At 48.1% G+C, this 22,320-nt stretch overlaps 3 protein-coding genes and 1 long non-coding RNA gene across 5 annotated transcripts; 2 read left to right on the top strand and 2 right to left on the bottom strand.

Annotated features, from left to right (window-relative positions):
* The first annotated feature begins 6 nt into the window (after positions 1–6).
* On the top strand, positions 7–1,244 carry LOC123169511 (E3 ubiquitin-protein ligase RING1). The gene has a single exon (XM_044587384.1). It carries the CDS (start codon positions 19–21, stop codon positions 997–999), a length of 981 nt encoding a protein of 326 aa, XP_044443319.1. The 5' UTR covers positions 7–18; the 3' UTR covers positions 1,000–1,244.
* Positions 1,245–3,441: 2,197 nt separating this feature from the next.
* Positions 3,442–6,122, bottom strand: LOC123169512 (uncharacterized). Of its 2 annotated transcripts, XR_006484863.1 has the most exons (5): positions 5,794–6,122; positions 5,530–5,639; positions 4,902–5,193; positions 4,104–4,307; positions 3,442–3,780 (listed from the first exon to the last, which is right to left on the bottom strand). It is a non-coding gene; the product is annotated as an uncharacterized lncRNA (long non-coding RNA). The 2 variants fall into 2 exon arrangements; XR_006484862.1 differs by having other exon boundaries at positions 3,480–4,307; positions 5,794–6,120.
* A 1,934-nt stretch (positions 6,123–8,056) lies between these two features.
* LOC123169915 (ocs element-binding factor 1-like) lies at positions 8,057–8,807 on the bottom strand. Its single transcript, XM_044587767.1, has one exon. The coding sequence runs from the start codon at positions 8,714–8,716 to the stop codon at positions 8,213–8,215; it is 504 nt and encodes a 167-aa protein (XP_044443702.1). The 5' UTR covers positions 8,717–8,807; the 3' UTR covers positions 8,057–8,212.
* A 7,320-nt stretch (positions 8,808–16,127) lies between these two features.
* Positions 16,128–17,432, top strand: LOC123170488 (expansin-A14). The gene is made up of 3 exons (XM_044588352.1): positions 16,128–16,393; positions 16,508–16,832; positions 16,932–17,432. The coding sequence occupies exons 1-3, from the start codon at positions 16,213–16,215 to the stop codon at positions 17,242–17,244; spliced, it is 819 nt and encodes a 272-aa protein (XP_044444287.1). The 5' UTR covers positions 16,128–16,212; the 3' UTR covers positions 17,245–17,432.
* The last annotated feature ends 4,888 nt before the right edge of the window (positions 17,433–22,320 follow it).

Raw genomic sequence — 22,320 nt, forward strand, 5'->3', positions numbered from 1 at the left:
TCCTCCGCCGCCGCCGCCATGGCGGGGCTCGCCGACGAGTTCTTCCTCGGCATCGACGAGGACGGCCCGGGGTCGCTCGGGGAGCCCTCCTACCTCTCCTTCTCCGACGCCTTCGAGGAGGAGGAGCACCACTTCACCCACTCCGACATCTCCCCCGACTTCGACATCGAATCTCAAACCCTAACCCCCGCCCCGGGCTCCCCCTTCTCCTTCGACTCCGACCACGACCTCGACCTCGACCTCAGCCTCGGCCTCGGCCGCCTCTCTCCGTCCTTCCTCCGGATGCGGAGCCCCTCCCCGGCCCGCTCCCCGCCCTTCTGGGACTGCCTCGAGGAGGACCTCGCCGACGACCTCGCGGACGGCCTCGAGTGGGAGGAGATCGCCGACGCCGACGACGCCGGGGACGCCTCCGTCCCTGGGGGTGGCGGTGGGGGCGGGGCGGGAGGAGGGGGCGACGCCGATGCCGACGTGTTCGGCTTCCTCAGCGAGCGGGAGATCCTGGGCGTCATGGAGGGGATCGACAGCGGGGAGGACGAGTCCATGTTCTCCGACGAGCCGCCCTTTGATTTCGGCGACGAGGGCCCGGAGCTCGACGACATATTCCGGAGCGTCGGCTGGGAGGTGCTGCCGGTGCCGCTGGATGACGACGAGTTCGAGGTGCTGCCGGGGCATATGGCGGACGTGACGGTGGGGGGCGCGCCACCTGCAGCGCGGGCGGCAGTGGAGCGGCTCCAGGTGGTGGCGATCAGTGGGGAGGAGGCCGCGCAGGGATGCGCCGTGTGCAAGGACGGGATCGTGCAGGGGGAGCTCGCCACGCGGCTGCCGTGTGCACACTTCTACCATGGGGCGTGCATTGGGCCATGGCTCGCCATACGCAACTCATGCCCGGTGTGCCGTTACGAGCTGCCCACTGATGACCCCGACTATGAGCAGCGGCGGGCGAGGCGGCGTTCTGCTGGTGGTTCCACAGCACAGTTGGGCACACCTATGCAGATGTGAGCATGGGTTGCTTGGTGGCATCTCTTGGTTGCAATCCCATCCAAGTTATGTGAGAAACCTCACTCTCTTGACTCGCTCAGTTAGGATGCTTGGAGGTTGCTAGGGTCATACTTCTTTGGTTTTTAAGTGTCAGATTGATGTAGCGGTTCTGAACTTCTGATTGGGACTTGATTGGTAAGAACAATTGTTAGAGCTTCTGTATATATGTCGTGCTGCTTCAATAACACAGAAAACCAATTCACTCACTCGATGCTTGTTTTATTCGTATTGTTTGTGACAAATCAATTAGTATTTTCTTCTACTGGATTACTGCTTTTCTTATTGCATCAGTTACCGGCATCGTGATATCAGAAACACCATTATAGAAGACTCTTTTGTACTACAAATCTCAATCTGGTATGCTTTAATCAAACCTCAGTGTTGCTCTTCTGTATTTAGATGTAATTTCTTTGTGGTGATGCTACTGATGTGAGCTTCTCTGCTGCACTATAAGTGCTGTAGGTTTTAATTAGCACACAATACCAGTTTGCTGGAAGTTAAAATGAGAAACCTCACTCGGTGACCGATAAGTTAGGATACTTCGAGGTCACTAGTCGTACTATTTGGTTTGAAGTGTTGATGTAGCTGTTCCGATTGGGAGTTGAATGGTAAGAATAACCATTAGTGCTTCTGCATATATGTCATGTTGCTTCAGTAATACAGATAAGTTTCTTAGTCACCGAAATCTTGTTTACTTTGTATTGGTTGTGACAGAACTTTCTTCTACCGGCCTACTGCTTTGCTTACTGCATGATTTACTGCCATCATAGTTTCAGAAATATCTTTATAGATGTTATTAGTATGCTACTCTCTGTACCAAGACTGCCCTGTACTAGAAATTTCAATCTAGTTTCCTTTAATTAAACCTGTGAGTTACTTTTCTGTACTGGGAGTATATATCATTTCTGTAAGGTGAGCTTCTCTGCTGCACTGTAAGTACTGTGGTCCTTTAACTAGCACACAATACCAACTGGCGGTGTTTAGCAGTACCAAACAAGCCATCAAAGTTCCGTTACGTTTGGAGTGGTTGGTACTCACTCCGTAAAGAAATATAAGAGCGTTTAGATCACTTCCTATGGAGGGAGTAGATCATTGTGCTGAAAGTCAACATGGCCCTTCCAAAAATGGAAGAGTTGGTTACCGATTCTTATTTACTCGTTTATATTCGGTAATAGATAAGTCATCAAAGTTCTGTTACATCTGGGAAGCAAAGTACAGTTAGATCCACCTGCAGGGAACATGCTGGAGAAACCATCTTTTATCAGAACTAGATGACCCGTTGCGCCCATAGCGCAAAAAGCAAAAGCGAGCCAAGTATTCAAACCATATATATGTGACTGATTTAGAATCAACTTAATAGATACTTATATCTTAATACATGGTACCATGATACATTAAAAGGAAGTAATGAGATCACTTGATAATACCATACTTTGGTTGTATAAAGTAAGCTATAGTAGCAAAGATGCATGAGTGAGCATTCAGACTATGCACTGAGACATGTAGCATATGCCATTAAACAATAATAATGTGAGCCTCAACATTTAGGTAATTGTTGTAATATTAGGCATAAAGTGGCAACACGTGTTATATAAGCACAAAATTACCAAAGTTTGGAAGGTCCTAAGAAACCAAGACACTTTTTTGGCAAAAACTTGATAGTGCACTAAAACTGAAGTCAACCAAACATTGCAGTTAAAAATCAACTATCATTTTAACTAAAAATGTGTTAAGAAGTCCCGATTGATCACTCATGACAGGCCTGCAGGAAAGTTTGTGCCATATATACAAAGCATACCTTGGTATGGTAGTCCATTTGTCCTACTCAATTTAAGTGGTGATCGAATGCGTCAGTATCCTATTCGCTTTGGAGTTGTAACCAACAGCGATGATAAATTATGAAATTCTAAAAAGATGATGGTGAACAATGAACATGAATATTTATGAGCAAGGCCGGAGGAACATAAATTAACAAAAATATATTTGGTTCTAATGGAGGCACTCTCAAAAAGATAGCAAGCAAGTTTCACAGTGTAGCTACGAAGCTCGAATTAAAACATGAGAAACCAGGACTGAAAATTAATACTTATACCAGAACAGAAATAGTACAAAGCCAGCCTGCCAAAGAACCGCTGGATCCAAGGGAGAAAGAAATGAAAAGAAACCCTCATAACCAACATAATAATTTAATAACGTATTCCTATTTTTTATTGGGTACACCTCAAAAGTAATGCCACATGCAAGAAGGTTTTACAAAAAACTATAATATGAGCAAATCCACAGCATTGTAAAAACGTTTAGTACCCATATAACATTATCAATTTAAGTTCATAGGTAACAAATCCAGCAGTCAAGTAATACTAAGCCAAAACAGGAATTTCAATTGTAAACTCAGTAGCATCATGAAATTAGAAGTCTAGTATAGGAATAGAGGCCCATGGTAAGCAACTTCACACAAGGTAATCATCCAGTAGGTCAATATGTTTAAATGGTTTAATACACAATTTTGTATATCCTAATCAGATGGTTACCCCTTCCTCATAAGGAATGGAAACAATAACATAGAAAGGCAGAAACAGAGTGATTGCCATGATATCAGTTGTCTGACCCCTGTTCCTTCCCTTGTGTTGGTTCTTTCTCTCATTTAGCGCATGCCCTTGCACCATATCGAACAATCTAAACTGATACCAAATAAGCTTGTACACCATAATGACAAGAGATATGCATTCCCCTTCCAGTTGCCTGCACATTTGGAAACAACAAAACAAATCATTCGATTAGAAATTCCCAGCTGCTAGTCTACATTATGAAATAGGCATACACATAGTTAACTGATGATGCTTCTCTAAGAAATGGATTCCCCTGCAAGTTGCTTGCGCATTTGGAACAACACAACAAATCATCTAATGAACATTCTCAGCTGCTGGTCTGCACTATGAAATAGGTAAATATCGACTTGGGCTATACTCAGTTCAGTTTCTGTCACAATAGGCCATGTGCTTTCATTGATTGCATGAAAGGTATTTAGATGGCCTCAAAAGCTTTGCGCAATCTAACATGCCGACCTTGTGAACTCGCTCACTGAAAGGTTAACAGTACCAATGCAGGTGTTAAACTGCAGAAAGAATGCACCAATCTCCAAAATTGTGGAAGAACTCTCATTATGAGGCAGAAATGGCCAAACTGTTTTTGTAACACCTCAATATTCCAGAGCAGAGTTATAAGAGGGGTCATGAGTCGCTTTGGAAGCACGGGAATGGCTAAATAATCTGCAAAATCCGTAACAGACGCAAATTAATATAATTCTCGGAAGAAATATTGCTCTTGTGCATGTGATAAATTTAAATGTAAAACATTTACAGTAAAGTCAACAAAAACGAACAGGAATTTAATTTATTTTTTTATAAAAACTATACATTGCACTCTTTGTAGCTAAGTTCTCCCGAGTGACCATTCATCATACGACAATAAGGTAAATGTCAGTTTTACAAAAATCACCAAGATCGCCAAACACAAGACACAAGTTGCTTTAGAAGGATGGGGAAGACCGAACAAATGTAGCAACTGTAATGAAGAAAAAAAAACAAAAGCCTTGGAAGTTGCGTTCCATATGTACGGAGATGGCGCTGCCCAGAAGTTTGGTCACAATTTTACATTAAAGAAGCGCAATATCAATGACTCCAGGCATAAGACACACATCCATGTAACCAAGAGAAATGTGTTGAATATTAGCAAAATGTCATTATATTCATAGTTGCTTTACTTACCTTCAGTATATTAGTGTACAGACATTTTCAACAAAGCAGATAATAATAAAGAAGCACTCAAAAAATAATATAGCAATCAAGGCGAGGGGTGCTCACCTTAGGACGCCTTACCGCCATAAGAACATTGGCCCATGGTTAGTACAACTACAATTGCTTTGTTCCAATGAATTTAAGTAGTACCTGTATCATGGATGACTATTTGTATCCCTTAAACCTCAGATCATGCAATGCAAAATAATAAGTACTGAAAAGGAAGTAGTAGTCGAAACAACCAAAATATTGTCCTCTCTCCTGATCTTGGCTGCACTTCGGATAGATCAGACCATGGAAGTAGAATTAAGAATCAATAAGGCCAGGCAATGGTATTCGTCGACGCCACATATATGATCTGTTTCACCCCAAAGAAGAAACAACATATGATTTGGCTTTCAGCTTCTAAAACTATAGAACAGTGAATAAATCGAGGCCCTGGCAATCAATAATTTTATCTCCATTGGTCCTTTCATCGGTTCATGGAAATAACTCTATAGAGTAAAGCACATCAAAGGACACACAGTTCAGATGCAAAAAGCAAATCCCTAGTTCAGTTCTATTGAAAGATAAAGATGATGACAAAGATTCTAAGCTAGATGGCACATCTACACAAAGAACCAGCATGACAAATGCAAGGAAACCAGAGATAAATTTTTGGCTAAGATTGAAGAAAAAAACAGGATGAGCTCACCTTTGATCTGCAATAGCACATTTAGGAATAACCAATTTCTTCCTCAATCATGCAAGTACCCAGGACAAAAGAATCTTATAGTTCGTGGGTGAGCAACCCTTCTGAAGCTCCTACAAAGAGAAAATTTTGAACTTTAACCCAAAGCACATAGTCACAATGATTAAACCCAAAGCACATAGTCACTACGGGGAAAGGAACATGGAAGGAAAAAATGTCTTAGCTCACACATTTTATCGATCAGGAGACGAGCAGAAAAGATCTTACCTCCGGGAGCAAATAACCACCTGATGTAGTCACATACCCGAGCAGCCTCGCTTCCAACGAAACAAACAATCCTGTACCAACAAAGGAGGAAGAAGGAGGAAAACCGAACAGCAAGAGGTGAGGCAACTGAAAATCGATGCGGCCATGTACGACGGCTGGAATGGATGGGGCAGCATGCCGCTTGCTGCTGCGGCTGTCCTCCTCTCCACCCTTAGACGACAACTATGATACATCTCCTGGGAACCCAGATAAGCGTTAGAGTAAGCGTCTAGGCAAGCACCCCTACAATGGAGAAAGCGAGAGATAGAGAGAGTCCCATTACTACCCACCCAGAACGGTTCAGCGAACGTGCAGCGCTGACAAGCCTAGCTACTACTGTACGCGTTGTAAGTCCTAAAGGAACCCAGCAGCAGCTACCCTTTGGACTGACGGGTGGGACCATAATATGCAAGGGCCTCTCACAGCAAAGGAATATATGGAGGGTAAGAAGAAAGGAGGCGTGCAACCCTCACCTGGCCAAACACGGAAACACCGGCCCCAAACACCTCCTCTCCAATCCTCACACCGCTCTTATCTCATTGCCGGCCTATGCTAAAAAAAAGAGCGTTCTCCTGCGCCCGACCTCTACTGACCCAAGTCACTGTAACGCGGGACCAAACAACAACTGCGACCACAGACGCAGCTGGGTAGAAAACGGTCAGGTAGAAACAAGTAGAGTAGCATGATTCCACTTGCTTTGACCGCTCTGGCCGCACGGAGCCCAAGCACACGTCGCTCTCGCGAGAGCCCGGGATAGCAAAGCAGGCGACCGCACCAGCTTCCACACCGAAGACACTGCGACGCGGGCCCAGAAAAAATCGGGACCACAATCCAGGCAGGGCACAGTCCGGGCGAGTAAATCATTTGATTTCCACCCCTCACACCTGACGCGCGCGGGAACGAGCCAATCACGGCGCGCATGCAGGGCCAGCCAATCGACAAACACAGGACTTCTCTCACCTAGCCAATCCACTCGGTCAACCATGAGGCAGAGAAGGCAGAGGCAAACGCCGACGACGCGCGCACACAACCCACCCACTGGCCCTTGGCCCCACGGAAGAACGGGCCCAGCTGTCACAGACCATTACCCTGAGAGCGGGCGTGAAATAGCATCGAACGGCTGACCAACCGACAGAGAGGCAAAAACAGAAACAGTAATTCCATCGGGCGGTCAAAAATCGTTCTCGCACGCAAAGGCTCTAGTATGGCGGGTAGTCTAGCGTTGTTTATATGTCTCATATGGGATGAAGCGTACCTTAGTTGCTTATTGGATATATGAAAACGACGACACGGCATGGCAGTTGCTTGGAAAAAAATATCTTGGCACTCGCTAGTTATTCATTGAGACCAGCAAGTGCTTCTATGTTCATTTATTTGCCATGCTATTTTCTTCAGGCTAGTGTGCGGTGTTCGTAGTGTGCGTCTTAAGTGGAAGACTGAAAGGAAAGGTTACCTGACCAATCACAGTGAAACATCACATTTTTCAATTCTTTTTGCAAGATTTTTGATGTAGACGGCACTCCATGATTTCCATGATTTAACTGGTTGTGCAATTTTTGTTGCCATAACTGGTTATCGAATTGTTTCTAAGTATTACTGCACTTGCTCTTGTTCTCTTGCCTGGAACAGCTTATGGCCAATTTTTGGTTCCTGGTTCAGAAATGCCAGTTTTTGGTGCCCTGTTCAGGGTGGCATGAATGCAAACTTGTCGTCCTTCCACTGTGTCGATGCATTTCAAGGTTTGTGTCCTTTATACTGTGTTATGGTTCCTGGTTCAGGCAGGCTAAAGAATGCATCGGTGACCAGCTAAGGCCTAAACTCTTATGCGCACATGATGCCGGTCTGATCGCTGGTGTTTCGCACGTGGAGATAGAAGTGGCGCACGCTGATCGCTATTCGCTAGTGCTGATGCCCCTAACAACCGAAGGTTGGCACTTGACCTGCCGCCGCCATCTTGTCCTGAACAGAGGAGGTGTCTGACGCGCAACACCTTCTGAATCTCTCATGGACACTGGTTACTCTTCCTGTTGACCGGATGGAGCAACTAGATGGTCTATGGCGAGTTGGCTGCCGGTGTCCGGCGGCTGGCCGGTGTCCGACGTCGCTGTCGCCGGCAGCGGGGCAACACCAAGGCCACCAGCGATTAGTCGACAGGGGACTGTAGGAACGATGTTGCAGCCAACGAAGTTAACTGATACGGAGTAGTGTTTCACTGAAGCAGGAGTGAACAATCCCAAGAGCCCGATCGATGAAAACATAATAATCCAGCTACATGAATATCCACACGTCCCGTGATTAATCTTCTCCCGACATGCTATGGTACCATCGTCCTAGGTGCATATACTACGATCGCGAGCACGTGCGTACGTACGCACGGATCCTACGGCGTTCTTGCGGCAGCAGCTTCGTCGCCGGCGTCTTCTCCCGCTCGATCGGTGGTCTCTTCCTCGGCGGCGAGCCTCTCCCGCAGGCGGCGGAGCTCCTCCCGGAGCCGCGCGTTCTCCCGGACGACCTGCGCGTGCCTGGCCTCGGCGCGGTTCAGCTCCACGACGAGCCGCTGGTTGGCCGCGCGCAGCTCCGCGGCGCACGCCGACAGCTCGTCCAGCTGCCTCCGCCGCCGCATCCGCGACCGCCGCGCCGACTCGCGGTTCGACGCCAGCCGCCTCGCCTTCCTCGTCTCGCTCACGGCGTCGGCGACGTGGCTCAGGCCGCTGCCGCACGACGGCGGGCCGTGGCCATTGTCGCCAGCCCCGGCGCTGCCGCCGACCAACCACCCGTCGACGAGGTCCACGTCCACGTCGTGCGGGTGCGGCGGCAGGTAGGACGTCGGGAGGCCGACGAAACCGGCCGACTGGTACGCCAGCGCGGCGAGCTCTTGCTGCATGGCCGGCGCCGCCGCGAACTCGCAGATCGCAATGCTGGTTGCTATGCCAAGTAGCGTATGCAGAGGGCCACTCTCTCCCTCTCCGGCGGCGTCGAATGGATGGAGGGAAGGAGGAAAAGGCTGCTCGCCGCCGCTTTAAACCGCGCGCGAAAAGGGAGAGCCCACCACTGGCCACTGGCATGCACCGCCGATGCGGTCAGCAAACTTTGCCCCTTTCGGAGCCCCATTGCCATTGCGTCCGCGCTTTGATATTACCTATCGTCCTATCCTGCTGTTTTTTCTGGGATCCGTCGCTGTCCGCGGTTCGGTTGTGGTAATTTGCTAGCGGCATAGATAGGCTTAGTTTCTCCTTGTTTCGGAAGTGTTGTTCGCGTGCGGTGTCGATCGAGAGAAGTCGCGGCACTTCCGAGAATTTTGGTTGCATTGAATCGTAGATCACCAATTCACCATCGAGGGACATCGTTTTCTGGGCGGTTGCAGAGGTTAAATCGTGGAGTCTGAACATCTTGCCCTGTTAATTTCCGTTACTGAGTTGGCTGGCTATAGAGTATAGACTAGGAATTTTTCTCCTATAAATATATTCTGTGTGCAAAAACGGAGGGTCTTCAGCCAAACTTTTCTGTTGTCGTGGCAACTGGCAAAGGGATGGATTTGCCTTTTAGGCCTTTGTCTTTGTGCAAGATATTGGAACAATATAAGAGCACTGTATAGTGACGCCACACAGTATTAGTATAAACAAGGCCAGATGCCAGGACCCCAGCCGCTGTTTGTCCATCACTTAGACTTGGGGCATGATGCCGCGTCAGAGGTTTATGGTACTGTTTGGTCAGTCCCTCCTCGTGCAGAGACCTTGTTAGTGCTCTTGATCTGATGCCTTCCGGTTAGGTCCATAGAGAGCTAGCTTTCTCTACAACCTCAAGAAAATATGGTGCCGGTCTATGTGGATATCTTGATCTTAATACACATCTTAGCTTCGAGTATATCTATAACTGATGTCTGATGGTCCCTCCGATCCAAAGCAATGTCATGGTTTAAACCGTGACACTTATTTTGGATCGGAGGAAGTATCATATGACATGCACTCCTCCCTAGCCGCCCCTCCTCCCTCCCAACCGTAGCCGCCCCTCCTCCCTCCTCCTCTTCGTTTCCTCGCCGCCGCCTGAGGCAGCCGCCGGGCAAGCTCGGGGCGTCAAGGATGGTAGCGGCGGGGCCTCGGTTGCCCTGCCTCTGCGTGGGAAACACCGGATCTGGAGCGGCGGCTCCATTGGCAAGGCACGGCCGGCTTGCAGCCGTGCGGGCGGTGGATCTGGCGTCCCGGCTGCGCGGGCGGCGGGATCCGGTGGTCGTTGGCGGCCGGCGGCGTTCTGCGGTGGCCGGTGTGCGCGATCTGGCGCCTTCCCTCCTCCCCTGTTCGGCGTGCGGGCCAACCTCGTCGGGCCGCGCTTCCTTGGGTCGCCGGTTCTGTACAGGAGACGCTGCTGGTGGCGGGGATCTAGTTCGGGAGAAATCCCTGGTCGGCCATGGCCGGCCGCGTCGACGGCGACGCCTGAGGGCGCTGTTCCCCTCCTTGGAGACGTCGGTATGGACTGATCCCCTCACTTCCCCTTCCCCTAGGTCTTCCGGGCGAAAGCCCTAACTTTGTTGGGCGGCGACGGCGCTCACGGCGCCGTTCCCTTCTTGAAGGCGCCGCTTTGGGAACCTTGGGGCTGGGTGGCACTTGTGGGTGGTGGGCGACGGCGGTGGTGCGGCCCTATCCTAGCATGGATCTGTGTCCATTGCTTGGAGATGGACTCGCGTAGGTGAAGGTCGTCGTTTGGCGTCATGGTGGCGTCGATGGCGGAGGCACCTGCCAAGGTTGGCACCTCAATCTGCTCTGAAGATGGACCAGTGGAAGATGGCGGCGACGACATATGTGAGTGCGTCAGACCGGTTTGTGCCCCAGACCCAGTATGTGGCTCGGTCGGGGCCTCCGGCTTTAGATGTTAGGCTTAGGTGAGAGGTCTGGGTATTTGGCCCAGCTTGCACCCCTTCATCATATGAATTGGAGTAGCGGCGGATGTTGCCAAGATAGCGGATTCAGGCATATTGTTGTACTACTTTGTAAGGTCCTCGAGAATAATCAATAATATGGCCGCATGCATCTTCCAGATGCAGAGGCCGGGGGTCATCCTCCTTTTCTAAAAAAAAAAATACGCAGTAGCATGCACATTTTTTCCTGCGCATTTGCTAATTTTAGAATCGCGTCAGTCGAATACTTAGAGCAAAGAGGTAGCACACGAGGCCGAAAATAGGTAGGTTGCGCTACTGATAAGGCTTACTTTGCCTGTTCAAGGCAGTGCAACATAATATCTTTGTATACATGTCATTAGGTTTTAACTAGGGTTGCTTAGTTCATGCTTATCACAAGCTTTTGTTTGCTTACCTACTAATGCCATTAGCTGCTATAAATTTTTTTTCCAGCTTGGTGTGTCACATTCTAGGAGCTAAGACAATTGGGCATGCCTAAAGCAGAAACTCGTGGAGGAACAAAAAGGTATAGGGGGTAGTCAAGATATGTCTAAAGCAAGAGGTTGCTAATCAGACGGCAATAATTGTTTGTGGCGACTCTTGTTGACCATCCGCTTTTGGAACACCAACCTGTCTTCTCTCGTAATTAATTTACTTAACAAAGGTAAGCACTACATGTTCATAGCCTTAGCCACACTTGGCTTTGGTGCCATAAGCAGCAAATGGCCTCTAACCTTTTTGAAATGAAATACTCCTACCTCATAGCCTTTTGCTTTCTAGCAGAAAGGTGTGCGTGCTTTTAGATAGGCCGGACACACAAATTAATGTGCACTTCTCATTGAGGAAAACTTGATTTCATGTGTTTCTGATTTATATATTTCTTGGTCGGTCTGGCATGAGATAAAACTGCAAAATTAAAGCATTTTGCATGAGGAAAACACGAAACTTTTTCGCTTACTCTAATAATCAGCGCAACTCTCGAATTGTCAGGCAAATGTGTAGGCCTGTCATCTGAAAACACAGAAGGAGAAATCAAGAAACGGTCAGTGCTAATAAACTTCTCCTATCTAGTTAAGAAACCTTTCAATTATAAAAACAGAGGAGATATGGACGTCGGTTTGCGGGCGTGACCTCTTTTATCATCCACAATCGTTAGTGGCTTCAACTTTCAGTCCACCCATCGTTCCCTGTTACGTGTGCAAGATCAGCACACCAAATGTGGGAAACGTCATCTCTTGCCAAAGCAAAGCAAAGCACAGCACATCATTAAGAATGGTTTTGCAAATCAGATTACTAACTAGGGAAATTCAAAAGCATATTGACCTATCAATGATCGCGATAGGCGATCCGGTTATAGCATAACATGATAAGCGTGGCGACCGAAGGATTCGATTTTACAAGGTAAAGAAGGCCATATCTTGCACAGATTATAAGAAGAAAAAAGGCATTGCATACGTTATAGTGCTTTATGTTTAACTAAAGTCCAAAGCAGCATAATACACTTGCACGGCGATGCTTACTTCACCGGGGAAAAAGACTTTGAAGAAATGAAACCACCAAGTGTACGATAGATATCAGAAAATATCTGGTGGACATACTGTATGAAAACCAAACAAAATTGTATATATAAAAATTCTTAACATATAGTACAACCTCTGTACACCAATATATGACATTTTGTAGTTTAATTTAAACTGCAAAAACGTCTTACATTAGTTTATAGAGGGAGTAGGATGGATGTTGGTCTGTGGACACTTGAATTTCAAATTACAGTCAAATTCAACTATAGTATGGTTATTGATGGTGTTGAAAACACAGTCAACCTGATCACGAATATCAATCATTGCATGCAATCGAAGGACAAGTACGAATTTAGTATGTGCAATTTGAATTGCGGATATAAGATGAAGTACTTGATTAACAAAGTGTGGTTCAAATGACGCGTAGTACATGAGGTCATGTTGTCCCTCGTCTCTATGGCAAAGAGTAGCAATGTCTAAAACTCAATCAAACAAAACTCACACCCTAATTCAATAACCTCAGATAGGTATTTAAGCAGGGTCAATGGGGGAATTCAGCCAGCCCAGGAAGGAGGGAGGGGTCGAATCCAACCTTGAGTCGGTCCACTCCCTAAATACAAACTATAAAAATTGCATGTAGTCTTTTACTCCAAAAGTACTTGGACCTGACCCAAATGTTAGGCGGGGCAACACCTAAGGATGATTATGTAACTTTTTTTTGAAGTGTCATCTAGTATATCTCATCTATGTCTTAATGTGTCATTATAGTGGCCTCAAAGTCCTGAGGTCTCTGCTAAAAACATCATCTTTGTTCTTCGCATGCTGGATGCCATCTCCCTGTTCGATCATGCTCCAATATTTTCCCCTCTCGTCCAGGCTAGATCCTTCATTCCTATAATACTAACATACTCCCTCCATTCCAGAATATAAAGTGCATCCGTTTTCGTGCAAGTGAAACATATGTATGTTTGACTAAGATTATCGAATAAAATATCAATATCCACAATACTAAATAAATAAATATAAAATACCTTTCATGATGGATCTAATGATACAAATTTTGTATTTCAGATATTGATACACTTTCTAAAAACTTGGTCAAACATGCATATGTTTGACTTTTGAAAAAAACTAATACACCTTATATTTGGGATGAAGGGAGTATTTGAGTAACCAGTATCATATTTTCATGAGCACTAGTGAAAAGCACCCGATAATTAAGTTGATGTGTGTAGTCTCTAATGATTGATCCTTCTCTCTTTGTTACTGTGGGGGCTGTGAGTGTAACTATAGTATTGTTGTCCTCATGACTGCTTCTACGACCTCGAATGGAAAGAAACCATGAGCAGTCCAATGGGCGTTGGATCTAACGGGACAACATGCTTTCACAATTGCAAATGTCCTTGATGCGGCATGGTGGCGCAACACCATCGGGGTGCTTGTGGCACACTGTCATCCCCACCACCTTCAGAGCTCTGCAAGCACCCCATAAGACGAGGACCAAACAGCACTAATCCACCTAGAAGAAGACCTCGCCGCCCTCTCGATGCAGGGCCAACCTCCACATCGACAAGGTTGGACGCATTGGCGTTGGGGCAGATCAAAAGCACCAACCGCACACCAAGGGTGATGCCCTCGTTGTTGCCCGGGGACGGGATGAATAGTGTTGGTCATCGTCTCTAGGGTTCACTAACCTATTGTTCCGCTTTTGGGTTCTTAATTTTTCCTTACATACACCCTAAAAAGAATATGAGGTGCAAGTTAATACTCCCTCCGACCCAAAATAAGTGTCTCAACTTTGTACTAACTTTAGTACAAAGTTGTACTAAAGTTGAGACACTTATTTTGGGACGGAGATGGTATTATGCATTTCTCTAGAGCACCACCCTCTCGACAAACTATACCTTTTGAATTTTTTTTTGAGCAATTCTAAACATGATTTTCATCGAGTTTAATTCATCATGTGTTTCCACCGGAGACTTCTGCAAGCGGATGTGTCCCTTTATAGCAACATTGATACATATTTTCATGAGCACTAGTGAAAAGCACCTGATAATTAAGTTGATGTGTGTAGGCTCTAATGATTGGTCCTTGTCTTGTTACTGTGGGGGCTGTGAGTGTAACTATAGTATTGTTGTCCTCATGACTACTTCTACGACCTCAAATGGAAAGAAAGTCATGAGGAGTCCAATGGGCATCGGATGTAACAGGGATAACATGCCTTCACAATTGCAAACGTCCTTGTTGCGGCATGGTGTCTTGTGGCACACCATCGGTTGCCTTGTGGCACACTTTCATCCCCACCACCGTTAGAGCTCTGCAAGCACCCCATGACGATGACCAAATGCCACTAATTCACCTAGAAGAAGACCTCTCACCGCCATTTCGATGAGGGCCAACCCCCACATCGACAAGGTCGGACGCATCGGCGATGGGGTAGATCAAAAGCACCAACCACACACCAAGGGTGAGACCCTCGTTGTTGCTCGGGGACGCGATGAAGGTACAGGGGGAGAATGGGGGGTGGGGGCTAGGATGAGTGGTGATGACATGGCGGTTTAGTGTTGGTGGTGGTCTCTAGGGTTCACTAACCTATTGTTCCGCTTTGGGTTCTCAATTGTTTTCCTCCATACACCTTAAAAAGAATATGAGGTGTAAGTTAATACTCCTTCCGTCCCAAAACAAGTGTATCAACTTTGTATTAACTTTAGTACAATGTTATACTAAAGTCGAGGCACTTATTTTAGGACGGAGAGAGTATTATGCTTTTTCTAGAGCACCAACCTATCAACATACTATATCTTTTGATAAATTTTGAACAATTCTAAACATGGCTTTTCATGGAGTTTAATTCATCATGTGTTTCCACCGGAGACTTCTGCAAGCGGATGTGTCCCTCTATAGCAATTTTGATACATATCTCTGCCTAGTTTTTGTAGAGTAAATATCACTGTGTAGTCTTTTTAGTATGAACCTTTTGGTAAAAGCGGGGCTTGAACAAAGACCGAAATTAGGCCCGTAGTAAAGCGGGATTGCATCTAAGAGAAACTCTAGTAGAGTCGCCATATGAGCAGTCGGCATAAGGCTTATGAAGTCTGTCGAGGTGATGCACAAACTCAGAGTCTCCATATTGACTGCTTCCATATCATGGGACCCACTTGTCAATGTAACATCTTTTTTTCTTCTAAATCTCCCTTCCATTCCCATGTGAGGTGGGGGCCGTGTGAAGTTTTCTTTGCGCCAAACATTTGAGCTAGATGAAATGCACTCCCAATTGTTGGCCCCGAGACGCCAAATATGGAGGCCAAGAGGTCAAACTTGGAGGATGCCCATAAATTATGGCGAATACAAGTAGGTGACTCTGCTAGAGTGCCTTTTGGTCAGAATCGCCATGCTGACAGTTATTGTGGTGACTGGGCAGTATGACGACTCCGGTAGAGTTGCTCCGAAACAATTGAAGAATCAAATTAAGACAATGCAACCGCATGGAGTCCACGTCCGACCTCTGCATAATAAAGGTGTAATAAACGTGTGTTGCTCAGGCAGCCCTGTGTTTTTTTTCCTGAAAAAGAATGAATTTTCCTCTTTCTCCAAGGCAGCCGTGGGTTTCTTAAAGAAAACGGAAACGGGCGTGCATAGCAGTGCGCAGCCATATCTTTGTTCGGAGTGGCAAGCAAGCCAAAGGCGCGGCTGCACGGCGTATGCATGCACGCGCCGCCGCGCTTGCTTGATTCCGTGAATTCACGTGGTTACTAATTTATAGCCACCAAATCACAGAAATCACCAATCCTTCAGTCCACCATGAAAAACAAATTCGCCCTACGGCCCTATATATAACACCCAATGATCACGACATTTTATCGCATCTAATCCCCAGAACTAACTCAATCCCAACAACACGGGAATAGACATCAAACTTAGCTCTTACATTCAGCTTCTTAATTAGCTCGGGCTGTTTTTCTGAAAAATATGGCTCGAGCAAGAGTGATCGCAGCGCTGGCTGTGGCGTTACTGGGCTGCGCATTGGCCGTCGCCGGGGACGACGTCGCCCCAAGTGCGTCCCGACCCAAGGCGCAGCCCCCTGCGCCCGGGGGACTGCTGAAGGCGCACGCCACGTTCTACGGCGGCGCCGACGGCGCTGGCACCATGGGTGAGCAGAGCTTACCGAACATCACCCCTTCCTCCTTTCGTGGTGATTGCTACCGTGTTCCGTGTCAGATATATTTGTAGCTGATTTACTGATCCATCACCATATCATGTCTAGGCGGCGCGTGCGGGTACGGCAACCTCTACTCGGCCGGGTACGGCGCGAGCACGACGGCGCTGAGCACGGCGCTGTTCAACGACGGCGCGTCGTGCGGGCAGTGCTACAGGATCGCGTGCGACGGCAAGCGGGCGGACCCCCGGTGGTGCAAGCTCGGCGAGGCGGTGACCGTTACGGCCACCAACTTCTGCCCGCCCAACTACGACCTGCCGAGCGACGACGGTGGCTGGTGCAATCCGCCGCGGCCGCACTTCGACATGGCGCAGCCGGCCTGGGAGAAGATCGGCGTCTATCGGGCCGGCATCATCCCCGTCGTATACCAAAGGTTTCTGTCTTCAATCTACTCTCATCTGAACTATATATATGATCCTTCTGCAAGTAGTAGTAGATTACAGCAACTGATGGTCCTGACTCCTGACCGCAGGGTACCGTGCGTGCGGCGGGGCGGCGTGCGGTTCACCATCAACGGCCATGACTACTTCCAGCTTGTTCTATTGACCAACGTCGCGACCATTGGCTCGATCAAGACGATGGATGTCAAGGGCTCCGAATCACCCGACTGGATGCCGATGGCACGCAACTGGGGGGCGAATTGGCACTCTCTCGCGTACCTCACGGGGCAGAGGCTCTCGTTCAGGGTGACCAACGATGATGGGCAGACTCTTACGTTCACAAATGTGGTGCCATCCGGCTGGAAGTTCGGCCAGACATTTGCTAGCAACGTGCAGTTTAAGTGAGCAGCCTCACTAAAGAATATACTGGCCTGTGCCGCTGTGGGCATACAGGTTGTTGACCCATTGCTAGCTGTTTCCATATGTACGAGTATTACAACTTGTTTTACAGTACTTGTATATACATGCAACTGCTGTATACCTCTTATATCAATTTCTCTTCGATTGGAATATATTTATCTTCTCCTTTACAACCTACGGCTATGAGAGACCTACGTCGTCGCACGGGAAGGCATCACTTGATGCCAACTATTAAATGACTAGTAGTCTGCCCATGCATTGATATGGTTACAATGCATATATTTGAAGCAAATAAATGGTTAAAGTTGTCTTCAAAGTCGAAATTTATTTCTCCCTTATGGTTTGTTAGGACATAAAGCGGGTGTCCAGCGGGCTCCCAAAATCCAACTGTCTAGATAGTCCGGACTTCCCAAAATCTAGGCCATCTGTGGAGGAAAATGTGGTCATCTGGACTATCCGCCGTGCTATATCTAACTACAAAAGTACGAGCTCAGTTGCGGGTCAAGGGTCGACTTGCAGCTGGGATGTGATAATCCCAAGTGCAAGGAATTGTCATAGCACTTTCCAATGATGGAGGTGGTGAGCACGGAGTGTCGAACCCACAAGGATCTAGAGGCAAGATCAATATTCTCTCCGGTCCTATATGCCACTGATACAACCCTATGTATACCGAGCGTTTGCTTTATCTAGAAACAAGAAATAAAACTATGTTCCGGGCATAAAGATGTAGCTTTGCAAGATAATGAATGACATAAACATAAATTTTAGGTGCCGCCTAAGTAAAGATACAATATAATACGCATATCGAGTGTGGAATATTGATGGTATGGTGTGTGGAATTGTCCCTAGGAAATCAGCTGTGTTACTGAACCGATCATCATTGCAAGTTTATATGTGGGAGAGGCTTCTGCTAGCATGCCATCCCTTACTTGAAATTTTATGCACTTATGACTGAAACTATTAGCAAGCATCCGCAGCTACTAACAAGTTCATTAAGATAAAAACTCAACCATAGCATTAAGATATATTGGTCCGAGAGGAGGCCCGCACTTCTTCTTCCTAGTGCGCGCGAGGATGACGGCGATGACATTGGGAACACGGATCACTACTAGAAAAAGGCCTAGTAATGGCGCACCTAATCTGGCCATTAATGGCGCATCAGTGGTGCGCCATTAGTAGCACGCCATTAGTATATTTTACTAATGCCGCACCACTGGTGCGCCATTAGTATCTGGTATACTAATGGCGCACCCCAGATGCGCCATTAGTATATACAACAGTGCGCCATTAGTATGCCTACCAGGGGGCCATGTATACCCAGGTGCTTTGGCATACTAATGACGCACTACAGATGGATGCGCCATTAGTAACTTCGGCATACTAATGGCGCACTGTTTAGTGATGCGCCATTAGTATCCTTTGGCATACTAATGGCGCACTATGATGTGATGCGCCATTAGTATGAATATTAGTTTTTTTTTATTTTTTTATTTTCTGTTTTTTGCACAGGTTACAAAATGTATAATTGGACAAAATATAGACAGCACACATCAACAACAGATTCATCGAATACAATAAAAGATTAGTCTCTGAATACAATTCATCATTTTAGTCTCCGAATACAATTCATCATATTAGTCTCCGAATTGAAAAGACCGAACAAAATGTATAAGTATGAATCATTATATTACAAGTCTCGAGACCGCGAGTTTGTCTTCACATTACAAGTCGATATCGATCATCTAAACTACCATCACATAGAAGAGAGCTGCGGTCATCACGATGAGCATCATCACGATGAAACTCGTCTTCATCCGGTTCCTCCAACGCTCCCTCCCCTCTCCCGCTAGATAGCGGGCGTATCTAGATTCGGCCTCGACCCTAGTGGCGTACCCTTTGTAACTGTTACCGCTGAATCGGTGAACCTGTCTCCGACACTCCTCCCAGTCGTCGTAGACTCCGGGAACCTTACCCTTGTACACGACATACCACGGCATCGCTATGCAGTAGCCAAACGAAACGTTAGTACCAATTCACAGACAATACATAAGCAATATATAAGTATGCAACAGAACGATCGGAAGAGAAAAGCAAGACATTAATAGCATCGATTACATCTAAGTTGAAGGACTCTCGAAACCAAAGAGACATACTACAAGTTCATTAAAGTTTAATTACAACATGAGCCAATCGATGTTTCAGAACTAGACACAGCATCACTGCTTTCGGCTCGACTCAAGACACCGGAGCGTGGATGAAGCCGCCGTCTATCGTGGGAGTCATGAAACCACGGCCGTTGTCAGCCTGCATTTGTAGGATTGTGTCGATGTCATTGTTGGACGGTTGATTTCTGAGGTAGAACTGCCCCGAGGTACGAAGGACATCTTGATGGATGATTTCCGCAAACTCCGACTGGATGCGAAAGAATTCTTGTCTGATGTCCGCGTCCTGGATTGCCGACACGCTCGCGGCCCAATCTTTGAGTCTACTCGGTAGCAGTAGTTGATGATGGTCCCGTACGATCGCCCGCATGTGATGGATGGCGTAGTAGGCACCCTTCTGACCGCCAGGCGGCTGCTTGACGCAGCAGAACGTCGTGTTGTGGGAGAACACGTGCTTGCCGTACTTACGAATAGGCCTGGTGAAGGTGCCTCCAGATTTGACGTAGCCGGGGAGAACATCATCAAGAACCTTCTTGACATTTGTGTAGTCTACGTTCGACTGACGGTCCGGGTCGAAATACGTGGCCATGGAATATTCGGGGCTTAGGAGGATGAGCGTGCAATGTGTGTCACTGCAGAAAACACGGAATGTTAAAAGAAAAACGATCGAAATCTAAGAATTCATATGTTACGGGGCGGTTGAGGGGAGGACTTACTCGGGAAAGTAAGGCACGAGGAAGTTGTCCTTATCTTGGTTTGCCAGAATGACGCCTTCGAGGTAAGAACTCGCGACTTGCCGGTCCCCAGCGCTGCCCAAGATCTTGGCACGCATGTAGAAGGGGTCGACTATCACGATGTCCGGGGTCTTGTCGCGAATGATCCGCATCTCCATACTTAGCGAAAATAGCCGAACGAAGGTGTAGTGCAGCGGATGAAGGTTCAACATAGCGTGGATGTCATCAAACCGCAGGACGATCGTACCCCCGATGGAGTTATCCACAAAGCCCTTGCCCTCTGGCACCTTGGCCGCGAAAACCGGGTATGCCACATCCTTCTCTCGGAGACGCCGCTTCTCCAAAGAAAGCACACTGTCATGCAGACTCCGCATAGCACCGGTTGCAGCATCGAGCATATTTCTCGGTAGCATCGGCCTACCCGCCACATGCACCCTCCTCGAGATATCCGCAGTTGAAGGTGGCCCGTCCTGAGCACGGATCGTACTCGGTGCCGGCTGGCCCGCACCCTTGTTAGTCTTTCTTTTGCGTGCCTTCTTCTTGATCTCCTGTAATGGGACCGAGTTCTGCTCACAGACCGCCTTCTTGAGTGTGTTGGGGCTGATCATATTTGGCACCTCGCCTATCTGAGGCTCGGTGAAGTCGGCAGCTGGAGGCGTCTCCTGAGAGCTGAACAGCAGACGACGCCTGTTGCAACTTGGCTTCTCCGCGGTACCAGCTAGATCGCACACGTCTTTTGTTGGGTTGGGTTCTTGAGAAGGAGGCCCCATGAAGTCGCCACCATCCCCATGATCGGAAAAGTACTGATCGACGTTGGCAAATGTATCGTCGTCGTCGTCGTTCTGATCCTGTGCCATATGCATGTTTGGATCCAGTGGCATAGGGATGTCCGGCACCGTTGCGGCGGTCTTGCCATGGGGCCGACTTGGCGCCGGCACGACTGGCGGTGTTGTCTTTGGGGTGGTGTCCCCCGCCCCCAAACGAATCTGGCTCTTCGGCCAAAGCAGGGGCCAGCTCAGGCAGGCGCTGAGGTTCATCACGTCATCATCGTCGGCCCCCATTGGTCGAATCGGAGGTAACACCTCGTCGCAGCCTGGCAGCACCCGAACCAGTTGAACCCTAAACAAGTTGGGTGGCATCTGGGTACCATGGAACAAGGGGTTGCCCGGTTGAACGATTTTGCCCTTGGCGACATCGACCAACTCGTTGTTCACGAAGTGCAGGAGAGTGCACGGAACGTCGGCGGCGCCCTGCGAAAACATGTAGGGCGTTAGGGATGCCCAGTCAAAGGCAAGGAGATGAAGTCCTCGGCCGAGAGAGGCTTAATTAGTTACCGTGATGATGGCGTCGAGCTCGGCTAATGTCGAGGCACCGCCAACGGCGGACGTGCAGTTGACGGAGGGGCCGCTTGCTGCAGAGGTGCCGACCGGCGTACACCCGGGTGCATTAAGCTCCCATGCCGGCGTCGGAGACACCAATGCCGGCTCCGCCGGAGACACCAATGGCCCCGCCATCGCGTTCTGCGAGTTGCTGGCCGTGAAGCTAGGAATCGGGGGCGGCCCCTGTTGGCCGCCCGCAATCCACGCACTAATCCCCTGGATCAAGGTAGGCACAATGGCGGTGATCGTCGCTCCGAGTTGTTGTTGCACTTGCTCTTGGACAATCTCCGGAATCCGCGCCACCTGTGCCCTGAGTTCTTGAACCTCGCGCGCCTGGCTTTCCGAGCTGGTCTTTTTCTCCTTTCGCCCAACAGTGTCATAGTATGACGACCATTTTGTCGACAAGCCTTTGCCGGCCACACGACCAGCTGACGTCGGCTTACTGAGCTTATCCTTGTTCTTCATTACATTCAACGCCCTATTTAGAGTGGTGTCCCAAGGGTTGCTCTTAGTCGACCCCGCGCTACTGCTTTCAGTCGCCTGCGGAAGGAATGTGAACCATTTAGAAATTTGGCTTCATTAATTAGAATGCAACCATATGGAGCTAATTACGAGGGGGTGTATTCCTTACCAGAACAAGCTCAAGCGCCCTGGTCTTCGGATCCGTGGTAAGCTCCTTTGTTTTCGGGTCCTTCTTGTACCGGGCCCTGACAAAGTTCCTGGTCTGCTTGTCACCGTATTTATCGAAGAGGGGCGGTAGGCCTTGCTCGGCACGGTCCGCCTCCT

The sequence above is a fragment of the Triticum aestivum genome, chromosome 7D (genome assembly GCF_018294505.1).
Source record: "Triticum aestivum cultivar Chinese Spring chromosome 7D, IWGSC CS RefSeq v2.1, whole genome shotgun sequence".
In the NCBI taxonomy this organism is placed as follows: domain Eukaryota; kingdom Viridiplantae; phylum Streptophyta; class Magnoliopsida; order Poales; family Poaceae; genus Triticum; species Triticum aestivum.

Coding starts and splice junctions, on each gene's coding strand:
- LOC123169915 (XM_044587767.1), bottom strand. CDS start 8,716: ATGCAGCAAGAGCTCGCCGCGCTGGCGTACCAGTCGGCCGGTTTCGTC.
- LOC123169511 (XM_044587384.1), top strand. CDS start 19: ATGGCGGGGCTCGCCGACGAGTTCTTCCTCGGCATCGACGAGGACGGC.
- LOC123170488 (XM_044588352.1), top strand. CDS start 16,213: ATGGCTCGAGCAAGAGTGATCGCAGCGCTGGCTGTGGCGTTACTGGGC. Junction 16,394..16,507: donor CGACGGCGCTGGCACCATGG/GTGAGCAGAGCT, acceptor TATCATGTCTAG/GCGGCGCGTGCGGGTACGGC. Junction 16,833..16,931: donor ATCCCCGTCGTATACCAAAG/GTTTCTGTCTTC, acceptor TCCTGACCGCAG/GGTACCGTGCGTGCGGCGGG.